The sequence below is a fragment of the Pantherophis guttatus genome, chromosome 1 (genome assembly GCF_059756535.1).
Source record: "Pantherophis guttatus breed Tessera chromosome 1, ASM5975653v1, whole genome shotgun sequence".
NCBI classification, from domain to species: Eukaryota; Metazoa; Chordata; class Lepidosauria; order Squamata; family Colubridae; genus Pantherophis; species Pantherophis guttatus.
In genome coordinates this window covers 260,012,367-260,027,704 of record NC_142063.1, presented here as the reverse complement: position 1 = coordinate 260,027,704, position 15,338 = coordinate 260,012,367, and the positions used below count along the sequence as shown (strand labels likewise).

The 15,338-nt window shown below is 37.9% G+C and overlaps 2 protein-coding genes across 22 annotated transcripts in view; one reads left to right on the top strand and one right to left on the bottom strand.

Moving 5' to 3' along the window:
* REPS1 (RALBP1 associated Eps domain containing 1) overlaps positions 1 to 1,656 on the top strand; it is a 45,932-nt gene extending 44,276 nt beyond the window's left edge. For all 20 annotated transcript variants that reach the window (XR_015732507.1, XR_015732506.1, XR_015732511.1 and 17 more), the window contains one exon: positions 335 to 1,656. Coding sequence is in view for 15 of the 20 variants with exons in the window: in XM_034418909.3 (XP_034274800.1) it covers positions 335 to 403 (69 nt within the window). In the remaining 5 variants the exon portion in view is untranslated. The remainder of the gene's footprint in view (positions 1 to 334) is intronic.
* ECT2L (epithelial cell transforming 2 like) overlaps positions 1,651 to 15,338 on the bottom strand; it is a 46,037-nt gene continuing 32,349 nt past the window's right edge. The window contains exons 18-22 of one of the 2 annotated variants that reach the window (XM_034418908.2): positions 15,051 to 15,207; positions 12,572 to 12,637; positions 11,293 to 11,378; positions 9,686 to 9,858; positions 1,651 to 3,218 (exon numbers count right to left, since the gene is read on the bottom strand). In XM_034418908.2, the coding sequence (XP_034274799.2) occupies positions 3,088 to 3,218; positions 9,686 to 9,858; positions 11,293 to 11,378; positions 12,572 to 12,637; positions 15,051 to 15,207 (613 nt within the window). In that variant the 3' untranslated portion in view covers positions 1,651 to 3,087. Of the gene's footprint in view, positions 3,219 to 9,685; positions 9,859 to 11,292; positions 11,379 to 11,601; positions 11,800 to 12,571; positions 12,638 to 15,050; positions 15,208 to 15,338 lie in introns of those variants that run through there. The other variant, XM_060692251.2, reaches the window with a different exon arrangement.

Sequence of the window (15,338 nt, the reverse complement as noted above, 5' to 3'; positions counted from 1 at the left end):
ACTAAATGTAAAATAAAGAGGTTTGTTGAAACATAGTTTATTGATTTACTTTTTTACTTGCTAAGAAACCACAAGTGTTCCTCACTAAACAAGATTATTGAACTTAATTGCTGACATGTTTTTAAGAACATTTAGGCAGAAATTTTGCATGTTGAAGTAAAAGTTGTGTCTAAGTTCACTGTCTTAATTATTAGCATAAACATTTAATTTTCTCTGCATAAAATCAAGAATTATTAATATATATATTATTATATATAATTGTGCATGTGTGTACATGTATATTTGGTAATATACTTTTATTATGGTATCTAAATGGCAATTTTTTCCTTTCTAGGATGTTCTGGAAGAGAGAATTTCACTGGAAGTCCAACTGGAACAGCTTCGACCCTTCTCTCACTTATAAACCAATTGCCATTAACTGTGAAATAATTAACTCTGAAACAGAAATGTGGGTAAAAGGCCTAATTAAAATCCCATATGTTTCACTCAGTGCACTCTTAACATTTTTGTTGTGATTGTTATGTCCTCTGTCCACAGTTGTATTTAAGTAACTTTTTATAATTTTAATACAAAGAATGGAATAAGCGTTTCCTTGAATGTTCAATATATTGGCACTGCCAATCTTCCCATTTTCTTGGGAGGACATAATTTTTAAGTTGGAACCAGATTTATACAACTTAAGTGGCCTATATCCCAAACTGGAACTGAATACTGAATGAATTTTCTATCTTTCACGTCAAAAATCATGAATAAAAACATCCCAATAGCTGGAATAATCCCAATTATCACAAAAGCACATATATTTATCATAAATGCCTTTTACACATCTGTCTGTGTAAATGGAAATTAGCCAGCTGTGGTCATCACTGATCCCCTAAATCAAGAGTTTGCAGTCTTGCAAATTATTAGTAATTTCAGAAGCTTATTCTTTTTGAGTAACCCAATTATCTTCCGAGTCCTGCCTATGACCTTTGACACTTTGCCATACCAAATTCCGTTGTCCTTGTCTGTTAATCCATTGCATGTGTGACCACAGCTTGACTATTGTTGAAATGTTTGCATTCATGTCATTTTTGCAGTCTGCCCACAAAGTGTTTCTCTTCTGTGAAAGGATCGGGTGTCAATCTCAGTCATACACATTTCCTGAATACCACATATAGTTGCATGCTTTGCACATTATCCTTTACAAACTGACACATCCACCAAACATTACTGTAACACTCTCTGTGGTCAAGAAATGTGTCAGTACCTCAACTCTTCCCCAGTCTTTCCCCTCCACTCCTCACCCAACACCCCACCCCACCCCTGCCATCCCCAATTTGTGTTTCTTAAAAAGTTGGGCTCTTATTTCTGTTCATGCCTCCAAGCATTCTTCTTCTGGCTTGTAGACAGGCTTCATTATTAACACAAAGTTTCCTGAGTGTATCCTGCTATTCAGGTTGATGTACTGTATTAGGATTTGTTGTATATTGTATAATACACACCTTTTGATCTCATATGTAAATTTGCATTAATGCTGACTAACAGCAGATATTCTATTTAATGGCTTATTCTGGCTGTGGGATCATAGATGTTAAAATGCATGGAAGTATCTCAGCAGAATCAGAACTAGCAACAGTGTGATTTTTACAACAATAAAACAGCACAATATTTTAATTGGAGTTAATCCTTTTAATTTGGCTCAATAACAAGTCAAGTGGACAGAAGACAAGTTTTTTACAATTTTTTACTGAATATAGAGTCAGTTATTTTAAGGCTAGAACTAGGTGGCTTCATTCATTATGATAGCATTTTTTTAAAAAGGCACGTTTAGCATTCTGAGGGAACCAGACTTTATCTGCTTACAGAATTTCTACTAATCTGAGGTTGTACATGCTACTGATAGGCCTATATTCACTCATAAAAATTTGAAACAAACTTTTTAGTACCATGTTTCCCTGAAAATAAGTCCCTGTCTTATATTTTTTTGAACCCTGAAATAAGCGCTTAGCCTTATTGCCATGCGCTCAAAAACCCGATTGAGCTTATTATCAGGGGATGTCTTATTTTGGGGGAAACAGGGTAGAAAACATCAAACATTTAGGAAGAAGCAAAAAAAAGTCATAAAAAGCATTCCCTACACATGCAAAACAGACAATATATTCAAAATAAAGTATAATGCATCATACAGTTACATTAATGGTTCATTAATGTCTTTTTACATGTTGTATGGCATAAACAGAATATCAAGTCATAGCAAAAGTAATTCGTTTTACTAAACATTTTCTTTTGCATGAAAACATGTTTCTGTGTACGAAAGGACTAGATAGGTAGTTATATCCCTTATATTCAGTCATTGAAACAAAACCACTTTATTCTCACACTTTATTTTGAACTTAGATACTGTGTGCACCTGCCATATAGTATCATGCTCAATCCTGACATTTTCATATTCAAATCTAAAGATTCCATCTCTTATACAATATTTAGTTTGGAGATTTCCTCCAGCACGAATCAGTATAAGGATTGCAGATGCCTACCCAAGTACTTGTCCAAGATACGGATGAGAGCATAGTGACGGTGCTTGAAACAATCTCTACTGCAAAATTTTCAGATATAAATTTTTGACTGCATACATAACAGTCCAAAATCAGACAAGTTGTATCTTATTGGTGATAAGGAAGTATTTCTTTAAAAAAACTTCTGATGTCTGTTTTATTAATCACATTCATAACCTATGACTCAACCACATGCTTCTGTGATAAATCATTGTATATACTTATTTCACACTAAATTTGCTTATAATAAGAATGTTATTGCACTTAATGATCACATCCACCATGTCATTAAATCATGAGCAGTATACATGGAAAGTATACAGGTAGTCCTCGTTTAACAACTGCCTCATACAGCAACCATTCGCAGTTACAACAGGGATGAAAACTTTGTGACCAATCATCACATTTACAACTCTTGTAGGTGTATAAAACAAAGGAAAACGTTTAAAATAAGATCATAAACACGAATATGGATTTCACATAGCAACTGCTTCACTTAATGTCTGAGTTGTCAGTCCCAACTGCAGTCACCAAATGGGGATTACCTTATTCAGTTTACATCCCCACTGATGCTACAGTGAGTTGCTTTTCGTAATGCAGAAAGCCATACAAACTTGTCTTCATCTGTAGAACAAATCCATTGCTGCTTGGGCCCTTGTAAAAGTAAAGCATTCTTGATATCTGTGAAAAGAAGCAGACAAAAGTCATCAATTTAGATTCCTTAAGAATATTCGTTAAGTCAACATGTGCAGCAGTTAAATGCACATTAAATGTGCACTGGAACTCGTGATAAGTATTGTTCAATGTTCATAAAGTGGTTATTGCGGAATGAATTAAATTGGTTGTCTAGCTAAGCCTAGATTTAGCATAAGAAGACATTGCAGGTATCCTTGCATAAAATGCCTGAAAATTCCAACCTGTATGAATGTATTAAGAGATTTAGATGGCCGCCTACTTTATCTGTCATAACTGAGCAGCTTACAACAAAATATAGAAGGAATAAAAACCAGCCGCCAAAGAAACACAACCCAAAACAATTCTTCCCCAATACATAAATGATTGCAATCAGTGAGCTCCAGTTTTACCCTATCCCAATGCTGAGGTGAAAAGTCAGCCTTTCAAGGCCTTTTGGGAGAGTAAAAGGCTCTGCCGAGAAGACCAACTTCCCAGGTCCTAGTAAGTGATACCATTTAAGGCAGGGGTCTCCAACCTTAACAACTTGTGAAGAACTCTGGGAGTTGAAATCCACAAGTTTTAAAAGTTGCCAAGGTTGGAGACCCCTGATTTAAGGGACTGGAGCATTTACTATATCTGACCTGGCGGCACAGGGAGATATCCTCAGATACCTTCAGAGGCAGCTCTGTATACGACCTGGCTCATGCCATGTATTGAACCATATATGGTTTTAACCTTTCTATGTGAAAGGTTGTGAGCATGATATGTGGTTAGAGCTAGGTAAAAGATTTGTCTTATCTGGCTCTTTCCAAGATGCATAGGAAGTTTGTCCAAACTGACCTATCACCGCTAATTATTAATTATTAATATTAATTAGAGTCTGGATAGCTCTGCAGACAAGGCACTGTAATTTAACACCAGCTGTCTGCAATTAAAGTAAGTTCGAATCTTGCCAGGCTCAAGGTTGACTCAGCCTTCCATCCTTTCTAAGGTAGGTAAATTGAGGACCCAGTTTGTGGGGGCAATAAGCTGACTTTGTATAAAATATACAAAAGTATGAAGGCTATTGCTTAACGCACTGTAAGCCGCCTTGAGTCTCCGGAGAAGGGCAGCATATAAATCAAATTTAAAAAAAAATAAAAATGTAAGACTCAAGCGAAATCCTATTTCTTTTCTTCCCATTCTCCCACGCCTCCAATAAGAAATATTTAAATTATAAGTAGTGCTCCCAAATACTTCTCATTTTAGGAACATTTTTAGAAGTGAATTATATTTTCCCTGGGATGCACTACAAAATTAATAGCTGAAGGGTGAGGATTTTTAATGTGCATGTACACGCATGCATGCCTGTATGTCAGCTTTAATTCCTGGTAACTGTTTGAACTAGTGCCCTCAGTATCTTTGGCAAGATTTTTGGTTTGCCATTTCCTTCTTCCTAGGGTGGAGAAGGTGTATTGGCACAATGTCACCCAGCTGGCTTTGTGCCTAAGGCAGGACTAGAACTAAGCCTCCTTGTTTCTAGGCTGATAACTTAAACCACTATACCAAACTGGTTGTCTAAAGATGAGATCACAGGTCGGTATAGTTATTCATCTAAAGCAGGAGTCTCAAACTTGATTTCATTGAGGGCCACATCAGGGTTGTGTTTGAGCTCGTGGGTGTGGCCAACTCAACATCACTCATGTCAGGGGCACCTGTGGTAGCCCGGGCGGGGCTGGGGAGATCCACTGACCCTCCTTCTCACTATAATCTTCCTTCCTTCCTTTTTTCCCTTTCTTTTTCCTTCCCTCTTCATTCTCCTTTCTTCTTCCTTCCCCTCTTTCCTTCTTTTTCCTTCCTTGCTCTCTTCGCATCTTTCCTTCTTTTTGTCTTTCCTCTTTCCTTTTCTCCTTTCCCATCCCCTCTTGGATGCTCAAATACAAAAGGGGAAACATTTCTCGATGCCTCCTTGCCTAGCGATCAAATGCCACTTTTGCTAGTAGTTTGTTTTGCTGGCAGTCTGCCAGCAAAAACAGAGCTTGGGAGGATCAAACGCAACTCTCCCAAGCTCCGTTTTCACTGGCAGAGGCACCAAGGGCCTTGAGTTTGACACCCCTGATCTAAAGGAAATTACTTAGGAAATTGAAACACAGAAATGTACTCCCTTTATGTTCAACTGGCTGGAGTCAGATGCTCTTCATCTGGCTTTAAAGGGAATTCCAATTTGAATAGGTTGGATGTATATTTATGATCAGGGAACATACCAATTGCTTTCTCAGCTTCCAAATAAAGGCAGTTCGGGACATGTCCTGACTGCAGACGTAGCTAATCTAATCTACAAATACTGACTAAACAGGAAACATGCACCAAAGTGAGAGTGCTTTCCATCCAGGGTTTTGCTTTTTTTTTCTTTCTGTAAATCGAGGATTATTAAGGCCTTGGACATTCTTGTCAACTGAATACCCTTCAACCTAACCTATATCTTTAGAAATGAGAAGCTCCCTTTCAAAGTGATAAAGACTGTTACAAGAAGCTTTAAAATGTTATGACTCCTGGTCCAATAAAACTCTTCTAAAAAGTTTCCCAGTCATCATCCAAGGTATTTGAAATCTAAATGGATTACATAAATTCCCTATGATTTTTAAGTCACACAGTCAGGACAACTCGCCATAGCCAACTCGCTGCAGGATTACTTGCCATGATTGGGACAATTCAATGCTGTATTAAAAATTTCATTCACTTACTTTATTATTGGTGACTACATTTCTGTCAAAAATCATTGTAACTGTTATATTTCTGGATTGACTTTATTTTATTATTACTGGCCACAATTCCGTCAAAATTATTTTAACTTTTCTATTTGCCGAATTGTCCCGGGATCAACTAAAACCAACGATTTTTAAGTTGACTTGGAAAACATCCCAAAGCTGTCATAAAAACATCATTGATTGCAATCTCTTTAAAGATGATTTCCTAACATTTTAGTCTTTTTTACACAACAGTCTACCTAAATCTTTCTCCCATTGTTTTTATCAGACAAACTGCAACAATAAATACCATTCTCTGAATTGGTGTTAAACTGAATTGTGAAATATTTGCTTCACGGAATTTCCCCCACCCCTCTTTCTTTATTCTGGCCTTGCTATGCCTTAATTGTTGAAATACAAAAGTGTCCCCATTGAACATACTTGTTAGGACAACTTTGGCTTTAATAATCAGGAATGTTTGTTATTATTTGCCTTGCTAAATTTTAAATGTTCAGATTAATTCTGACCTAGTTTGATACCTTTAGTAAGGATGACTGTGTGGTTATTGACTTTTAGTTGTTTGGCTTAATTCTGACTCTACTTCTAAAATGTAGTCAGGATGGATCTATCTTTAGATGTATTTGATAAAAATATTTTTGCTTTCAGTGGAATATTTTTGGTCAAATTACTTTTTCCAGTGTGCAGATTTATAAAAGGTTCAGGCTTTTGTCCTTGAGCCAAAATTTTTCTTATTTATTATTTCTTCAGTCATCCATCTCAATCAATGACTTAAATACCCTAAGACAGTGATGGCTAACCTTTTCTGGACCGAAGTGTGCCTGAACCCCCCAAATGCAATGCACATGTGGGGCCCCTGCATGCACTCTGTCCCTCCTGCATGAACCCTGGCCCCTGCACATGCACACGCACCCCCACGCACATGACCTGCCCCCCACACACACATGATCTACCCCCCACGCATGCGTGGCAGAGACCCGAAGACCAGCTGGCCAGCGGAAGACGTGCGCGCATGTGCGGCGGAGCTGAACTGGGGAGACGGCTCGCATGCCCATAGAGAGGGTGCTGCATGCCACCTCTGGCACCCATACCATAGGTTCGCCGTCACGGCCTTAAGGGAACCAGAATGAGGGTAATGGAAGCATTCATTACATTACTGAGCAATTGTTTTTAAACTATCATCAGTTTGATTTGCATTATTCTGCTGTTTCTTTGTTTCTGGGTATACAGTACATGCTAGTTTGTATTCTAAATAGACTTCCAGAATTTCAAATAAAGCCTTAAGGGATTTGGATATGATTTAGCATCCATTACAGTGTTATGCACTCATTTTGATAAATCTACCAGCCCAGCAGTAAATACTGAGACTTACAGCAGACTCACAGTGAAAATTTGTGAATATTTTCTCTCACCTGCATCAACAGTCACAGTAAGAGAAAGATGAGGGAGGTAAGTCATAAGTCAGGTAAGACATGGCGGAGAAGACAGGCAGAGAGACAGACAGGGAGAGAAGCAACAGGAGTGAATATCCTCCCATCTGCTTTTATTTGGTAATGGCGCACTGACCATTTAGCCAGATCTCAACTCCACATCCTTTGGAGATTTGGGAAGCGACTATTTTTTCCGCCTCGCTTTTCTCTCCCCCCTCAAACTTCATTCTTTAACTGGGAGGGGAGGGCTTGGGATGAGGCGTTTCTTGCTTCAGCTGCACAAGTGGCCTTAAAGCATTGCCCACCCCCCTCAGCCCAGAACCTGACAGCACAGTGAAGCCTCCCCCCTAACTCTTGGGTTCAGTTCACACAGCCCGGACATTGTAGGCTGGGGGGAGGCTTCACTCTGCTGTTAGGTTCAGGGCTGAGAGGGGTGGGCAGTGCTTTAAGGCCACTTGTCAAGGCTCTGACTAATAAGCAAATTAGAACTCGGAGACTTAGCTCCTTCTCAAAGGCCTTCCTTATCAAGTACATCATATTGGCACAGCTTCAAAGGAAAACCAATTCTAAATACTTCTCTGCAGTTTCAGTATAATTAAACTAGGACATAACCCCATGCCCAAGTTTCACAGGTGCCACTGGCCAGTTGGGTTAATTGGCAGGCTCTCCAGGCATTCCTTCCCCAACCTTATCTGTTGCCAGTAGAGAGGACCTTGGTTCTCACGAGAAAGCTCTCTGTTGTAATGCCAACCTCCTTTCCCCCACTCTTCCCCCTCTGTGGGGCAGCTGAGAAATAGAAAAATGGCTGCTGCCAGGTTCGGTTCGAAGTTGGCACGCAGCTTCTGTAATCCCTGGATCCTGCCTTTCAAGGAATTGTGGGATATCTTTTTTTTTTTTAATTTGATTTATATGCCGCCCTTCTCCGGAGACTCAGGGCAGCTTACAGTGTGTTAAGCAATAGCCTTCATAATTTTGTATATTTTATACAAGTCAGCTTATTGCCCCCACAAACTGGGTCCTCAATTTACCTACCTTAGAAAGGATGGAAGGCTGAGTCAACCTTGAGCCTGGTGAGATTCGATCTTACTTTAATTGCAGACAGCTGGTATTAAATTACAGTGCTTCTGTCTGTTGAGCTAAACCAGGATCCTGATTTAAGCATCTCCTGCCAGTCCCATTGTTCATTGACCCAAAAAACACCACCCTAAGTCTCAATCGGCAGTATCTGCAAGGCGGCGGGAGGGATGATGTGATTAAAATAAAATCTAAGATGGTCATCATGGAAGCATCACCCCTTTTATATCAGCATCAACAGACGTGCAAACAACAGGTGGGAGTTTCAATCATACTGCCACAAATTACCATCTTGACCTCTTATTACCACCAGCGTCCTCAAACTGATGCTCAAATTCCCAGGTTGTTTCTTATGTGAACAAATACACTTCAGAAATTGCACATCCAATGGACAAATGGGCTCGAGATCATTAAAACAGAGCTTCTCCTGCTACATTTTTTTTTAAAAAAAAACCTGCAAGAATGTCAGGTTCTGCCATCTTCAGCATACTCCATTTTGCTGGCATCCTGCCATCAAATTCAGAGAGAGGGGGAGATTGCGGAGATAGGTGGGGGAAAAGATAGGGTGCCACTGGTGTCAATCGGGAACAAACTGGCCAATCAAGGATGGAGCCATGGGAATGGAATGTGAAACTCCACCAAAGAGGTGCCCAACCTGAAAGGCATTGACTGGTCAAGGGGGGGGGAGGACCAGGGAAGAGGGGAAAATGCAAGCTTTGTGCGGGGATATTCAGATTCAGCTTTGCTTATGTGTAACCGCTTGACTTTGATAAAAGTAAACCTTTTACTTCAAAATGGAGTCGAGGGTCTTTCTTTCCTAAATGCTCAAGTCAGAACAAGCCTACTTTCAAAAGCAATGTTGTATGCTATTAAGGCTCATGCTAAAGAAGAGAGAGCCAGTTTGATTCAGTGATTAAGGCATCAGACTAGAAACTAGAAGACTGGGAGTTTTAATTCCTCCTTAGGCAGGAAGCCAGCTGGGCAACCCTGGGCCAGCCCCTCTTTCTCAGCCCTAAAAAGAAGGCAAGGGCAAAGCGCACCTTTTTTGTCAAGAATATTGCAGGAAGTTACCAGAAGTCAGAACTCACTACAAGTATCACATAGTAATAGTTTGATTCTGAGAATGTCTCTGAGATTTTGTAACAATGCTCAATGTTTTAATTACATATATATATGACTGCATTCAACTTTCTTTTTTACTATTTTAGAGTAAGGAAAAGCATACATTTAGAATCTGGAATGTCTTCAATCTGGAGCTGATGGAGCATGATTGTAGCCAAAAACTGGTACGTGACCTTGGGTATTCGTTCAAAGGGCTTGTAGGAGATGTTGCGTTGTGAAATCACAAGGATATCATTGAACAGGAAAAGCCTAAGATCGTGGGTATGCTCATACAACCTGGGAAAAAATGAAAGATTAGTTTAGTTATCCATGTTAATATTATTTATAAATAATTTAACAACCGCAGGAGAACATTCAAATGCAGTAAACATTTTAAAAAAATGCATTATAGTGAATGTTTATAAAAGTGTACTAAAAGGAAAAATAAGCAAAAGTCTATACCTTGAAAGGTACAAGACAACGCACAAAAAACAATCTTTTAGATCACTACAATAAAATACAGAAGTTAACAAGTTTCTCCCATTCATACTCATACTCTAACTGCTCAAACTCAAAGTTCAGCAAGGACCTCATTACAAAGGCTGATTTGCTGTACATTTTAGGAGTGACAAATGTTAGCAGTACAATTGCCCTATCATTTTGCCCGATAATATAATTATATTATAGTTAATTGTCACCCCTATATTTAATTTTTAAAATATTTTTATTTATAAATTTATGAACCATTTCAGTCAAGGTTACTCAAAGCAGTACACTAAAGCCACAGCTGCAGCTAAGGCATTGGTGATAGTAACATACAATAAGAAAAATGCAATTGAAAACTAGATCTAAAATTAGGATTAATATTTCTAGCAACAGGAGATGTAGCCTCCAGTGGTGGGTTTCAAAAATTTTTACTACCGGTTCTGTGGGTGTGGCGTGGCGTGGCGTGGCGTGGCTTGGTAGGCGTGGCTTGGTGGCCGTGGCAGGGGAAGGATACTGTAAAATCTCCATTCCCTCCCCAATCCAGGGGAAGGTTACTGCAAAATCCCTATTTCCTCCCGATCAGCTGGGACTTGGGAGGCAGAGAATAGATGAGGGCGGGGCCAGTCAGAACTTTTACTACAGGTTCTCCAAACTACTCAAAATTTCTGCTACTGGTTCTCCAGAACTGATCAGAACCTGCTGAAACCCACCTCTGGTAGCCTCTCAAGTCCCAAGGATTTCCAAATCTGCCAAGTTCCAATGAACCTCCAGGAGGAGAGGAGAATGGAAGCTACCCTTGCCCTTTGGGGACCAAGCTGCTCCAGAATAGGGAAGTCCCTGAAGAGAATGCCTATTTCAGGATCCCTTGAGGATAGGAACTTTCCACCATTGGTGTAGGCACTCTTTGTGCCCTTGAATTGAGTGGGCAGAATCTCTATGGATAAGCAGTCTCAAAACTACCCAGAGATATACTTTAAGGTTTTATAGCTGTGTTTATGTTTATGTTTATATTTGCATTTTTCTATTTATTTTTAAAAAAAAGATTTATTGCACTCTAAAAAGGAAAGTATGCAACATGTCACATTATTTACCCAATAAATAATTCAATACATTTAGCAATTATTATCTTCATGGTCTCTGTTTAGAAAGAAGAAAACTTAAAAAAAAAACAACAAAGGAACATTTCTATAATGCTAGTCCTCATTTTGTTTATATTACCCTTAATATTTTTACTGATACATTTACCTGAATGGCAAATTCATTCTCTGAGAACAATTTAGCTGGGCCACATCTTGTACCATAATTAGATCTCTACTGGCTTTCAATAACTGCTGTGAATGAGAACATTAAAAATTATGCAGACTGTTACCAAATTCCTTCATTATTTTTAGTTACTTTGCATTTAATTGCAAGTGTTATATATCACAGACTTCTAAAATGAAGTTGAAGTTGAAACATCAGATGTACTTTTTGCCGTTTTGATCAACATTCTTAGATTACTCTATTTTTTTCCCAGTCGGTATGGGCACCCATTTCAACATCATTATTGTGGGTGTCAAACAGCAATTAAAAACATAACACTCCAATGAATATATAAATGGCTGATTATGATTCACTAATTGATGGTTTACAGTGATTGATACGTTTGATCCATAAACAATACAATCAATACATCAATCCAACTATCCATGGGTTGTTAATATATTCCAACTTCCAGGTCCAGTGGCATTGGTATCTGAAGATAATTAGGGTCTGAAATAGGAAGAAACAAACTCAAACTAACAAACAATAAACCATGACAATACATAGTTTCTTGTGTTTATAAACATCAGGGTAGTTAACACTAAACCTAATGGTTCTTGCTAGGATCATGATCTCCTAGAATAGGCTAATCCTTGAGTTGGAGAAGGAACTTTTGTGTTGAAAACTCCTGCTAAATCATCATGTAAACTAGGCTGTGGCCAGGGGATCTATTCCTTAGTTTTGGCTGACACAACAATTGTAGTTTACCTCCCACAATGAACTGGTAACAGTAACTCAAACCCAGGACACCTTGCAGCTGGGCTATCACGATGAACTCAACATGGAGCTGCCTTTGAAGATGAGTCAAATACTATAGAAACCTTATTCCTAGTCAAGGACACTAGTTACTGTAAAATAAAGCAGTTCTGTGCTTGAATGGGATTTTAGCATAGTCAAATCTAGTAACTCAGCCATTATGTTTACTTGCTTTAACTTTTATTTTCGTGATTTTATTATACACACTGACCTGTAATTGACACATTCCCATATTGTAGCTTTTAATACTTTTCCAATCAACTTCCCCATTCAAAAAAGGCATTTACTTTTCTTTTGTCATTCTACCAAAACATATTTCTTTGAGTAAATCTATTGTTTTTATCTTTGTCATGTATTGTTGAAGACATGAAACTCATCCTATGGAAACATCTTCTGATATTATCACAAATAAATGGTATGCACTTGTTGGGCATTTTGCTTCATATAAACAAAGCTGATTACTTACAGGACCTCCTTGGATGCACTGTTGCACACTCAATAGCTGATCATTTCTGCCCACATTCAGTTTCAACTAGAAAATTTAATATATTTGAAGTAAATTACTGCAAGGATCTCTTTAGAGGGCCATGCTGCATAATCAAGAAGATATTCTTTAAAAAGCAAATAAAACAACTGTATGTTAATTTTTGTTAAAAAAATAAAGTCATTTTTTTTAAAAAAATGAAGTCAAATTTAGCACAGTGAATCCGTCATGTATATTTGGATTAAATTTTGAGAACCTATTTTATAGCCCTCAAAGCATTACCTGGATCAGCTCAAATTACTGTCTGCTAAGAAAATGTAATTTTCTTCATTTCAATATTCATATAAAGAGTCACCTGTCTGAAAATATTTGCATACATTTAAAACACCTAAGTGAACTTTTGTGGGAGCAGATTGCCTTCAAACAAGTTCTGATGATTTATGTCTTACGTAGTAGACTCCCCAAGTAAAAATTAACATATGATGAAAGTGTACCAGATGAACAACTGAGCATTTACATATTTGTTGCATTTATCGTGCAATCATAAATAAATTACACAATACAAATACGCAAACCTAAAAGGAACTGGACAAGCAAACCAAGAAAATTGTCAATGATGTAGATACCATAGGATAGCTTAGAAAAGATGAATAGTGTCAGATAGTAGGCGATTGAAGAGACAGAGGCAGATCTTCAACTTCAACTCTTTATTAACAAGCAAAACCCAGCAACTTTCTGTCTGACAGCTTACCCTTTTATAGGGTCTGTCAGATGGCTTAGCCAATTGGCTTGAACTATTTTTCCCGCCTAGACAGCGGACCTGAATGAAGCCTATTCTTTTGACTTCACTCCCTTATTGAGTATTCAACAAATAGCATATGAAAAGTTGTGAAGCCATCCTCTCTTATTTTAATAGATGCCCCCAAAAATAGGCAAATCAAACATAACAGCTATCTAACTGTATTGCTACCTAAAACCACAACATACAACTTAGGGCTCACTAAAAAAAATTGGAAATTGCATAAATAGGAATAACCATACAATTAATTCACCCTTGCAGTGGCTTCAGAAAATCTAAGACTTAACAATTGAGAAAGATGAAATTATTACTTCATTTCATGACAAAATGAACCTACACACCTATGGATCCAAAGCTAGCCGTTCATGCCTTATTATATAAAGTACCAAACCTTACCAAGCATGTAAACATTTTAATAAATATAATCATGAAACTTAAAGACCTTTGCCTCTGGACTGTCTTTCATTCTGATGGACAGAACAAACAAATCAATTCCTTATGGAAATTACCTATCTCAGGATTCATAGCAAAAAGAGTCATGCAACATCTGGAAGCAATTGCCCTCCCACACATACAATCCAAAATGTAGATTCAGTTGAGTGTACAAAGCATTTGTCATAATTTTAAAAAGTCACCTAGAAAACACACACAATACAACCAATAACTTCTTTAACAGGATCAAATTCACAAGAGAAAAAGATATTCTTATCAGCAGAGGAAACAGTGGCATGCCTATCAAAAAAAAATAATAATAACAAAGAATTGCACTACCAAAGTGACAATCCACATTCCAATAAGAAAAACTGTTTAAAACAGTACATCTCCCATCAGCAAATTACTTCAACTGCTAGACTTTTAGAGTGGCCTCCATACCAATGGAATCTCTCCAAGTATCCTAGGCATACCTCAAAGTCCAACAATTTAAGAGCAGAATTTATTTACAACCCAAAAATGGAAAGATCGTGAAAGCCACTATGTAGGACGAAGAAGCACATATTGTTCCTGAACACCAGATAGCAGTCAGAAGAAATAAAGAACATGCTTTAATTTTCTATTGCATAGAGCAATTTAACCACAAATTTAAGTGAGAAAGTTTATCCATTTTGTATCAATCCAAATCCAGCTATACAAGAACATCCCCCACAGCCTGGCATTGTGACAGATCATCCTTTACCACACACAGAGAGAGATAAATCTGGTCTACAATCTATTTAATGGGTTGGAGAATATTCTGGAGAATAACCAAGTTGATACTAATTCTCCCTGTGATAGGAATTCTGCTGGCTGTAGTACCATTGCTTGGAAAATAATTCTCTAGTTACTGTCTGAGTATGAGCATATCTGGAAGAATCTACCAAGATGTAAAACTGAACAGCTGTGACTGGAATTTCTCAGCTAGTTTGCTACTTTGGCCTCCTATTAGCCACAAAGGAAATATCATATCGTTATTTTGGCTTTGAGTTATTCCTTTTGCAACTAACAGCAGCTCCAGAATGTGACTGAAACCGTGAATCCCATTGCATTAAAAGAGGAGGAGGAGGTGGTACTCCTATTTCACAATCCCATTTGGGTTCATTAGATTAGAAGATATTCCATGTAGCATGCATTCATCTAAAAGGGTGCAAAATAATCCTCATGCTAAAGGAAATGTAGAAGACAGACCTGGTCTATGTAATCATTGAGTTGTTTCATTTGCTTAATTGCAGTGGCCAAGTCTTCGTAGTCAGTGTGTTCTTGAGGAGTGTGAAGTCTAAGGGCACAGAGGAGAGTGATGTATTCTTTGACCCTCTTAGAAGGGCAGAGCAGAAGTTCTTGTAAGCTACACAGGAAACACATACATTTAATGTTTTAATTAGAAAAATGGCAGATAAGAATAGTCAAAACAAATTGTTAGGAGACAAATTTTAAAGCTAAATCAAATAACTCATATAGTAGAAATACCATATTTCT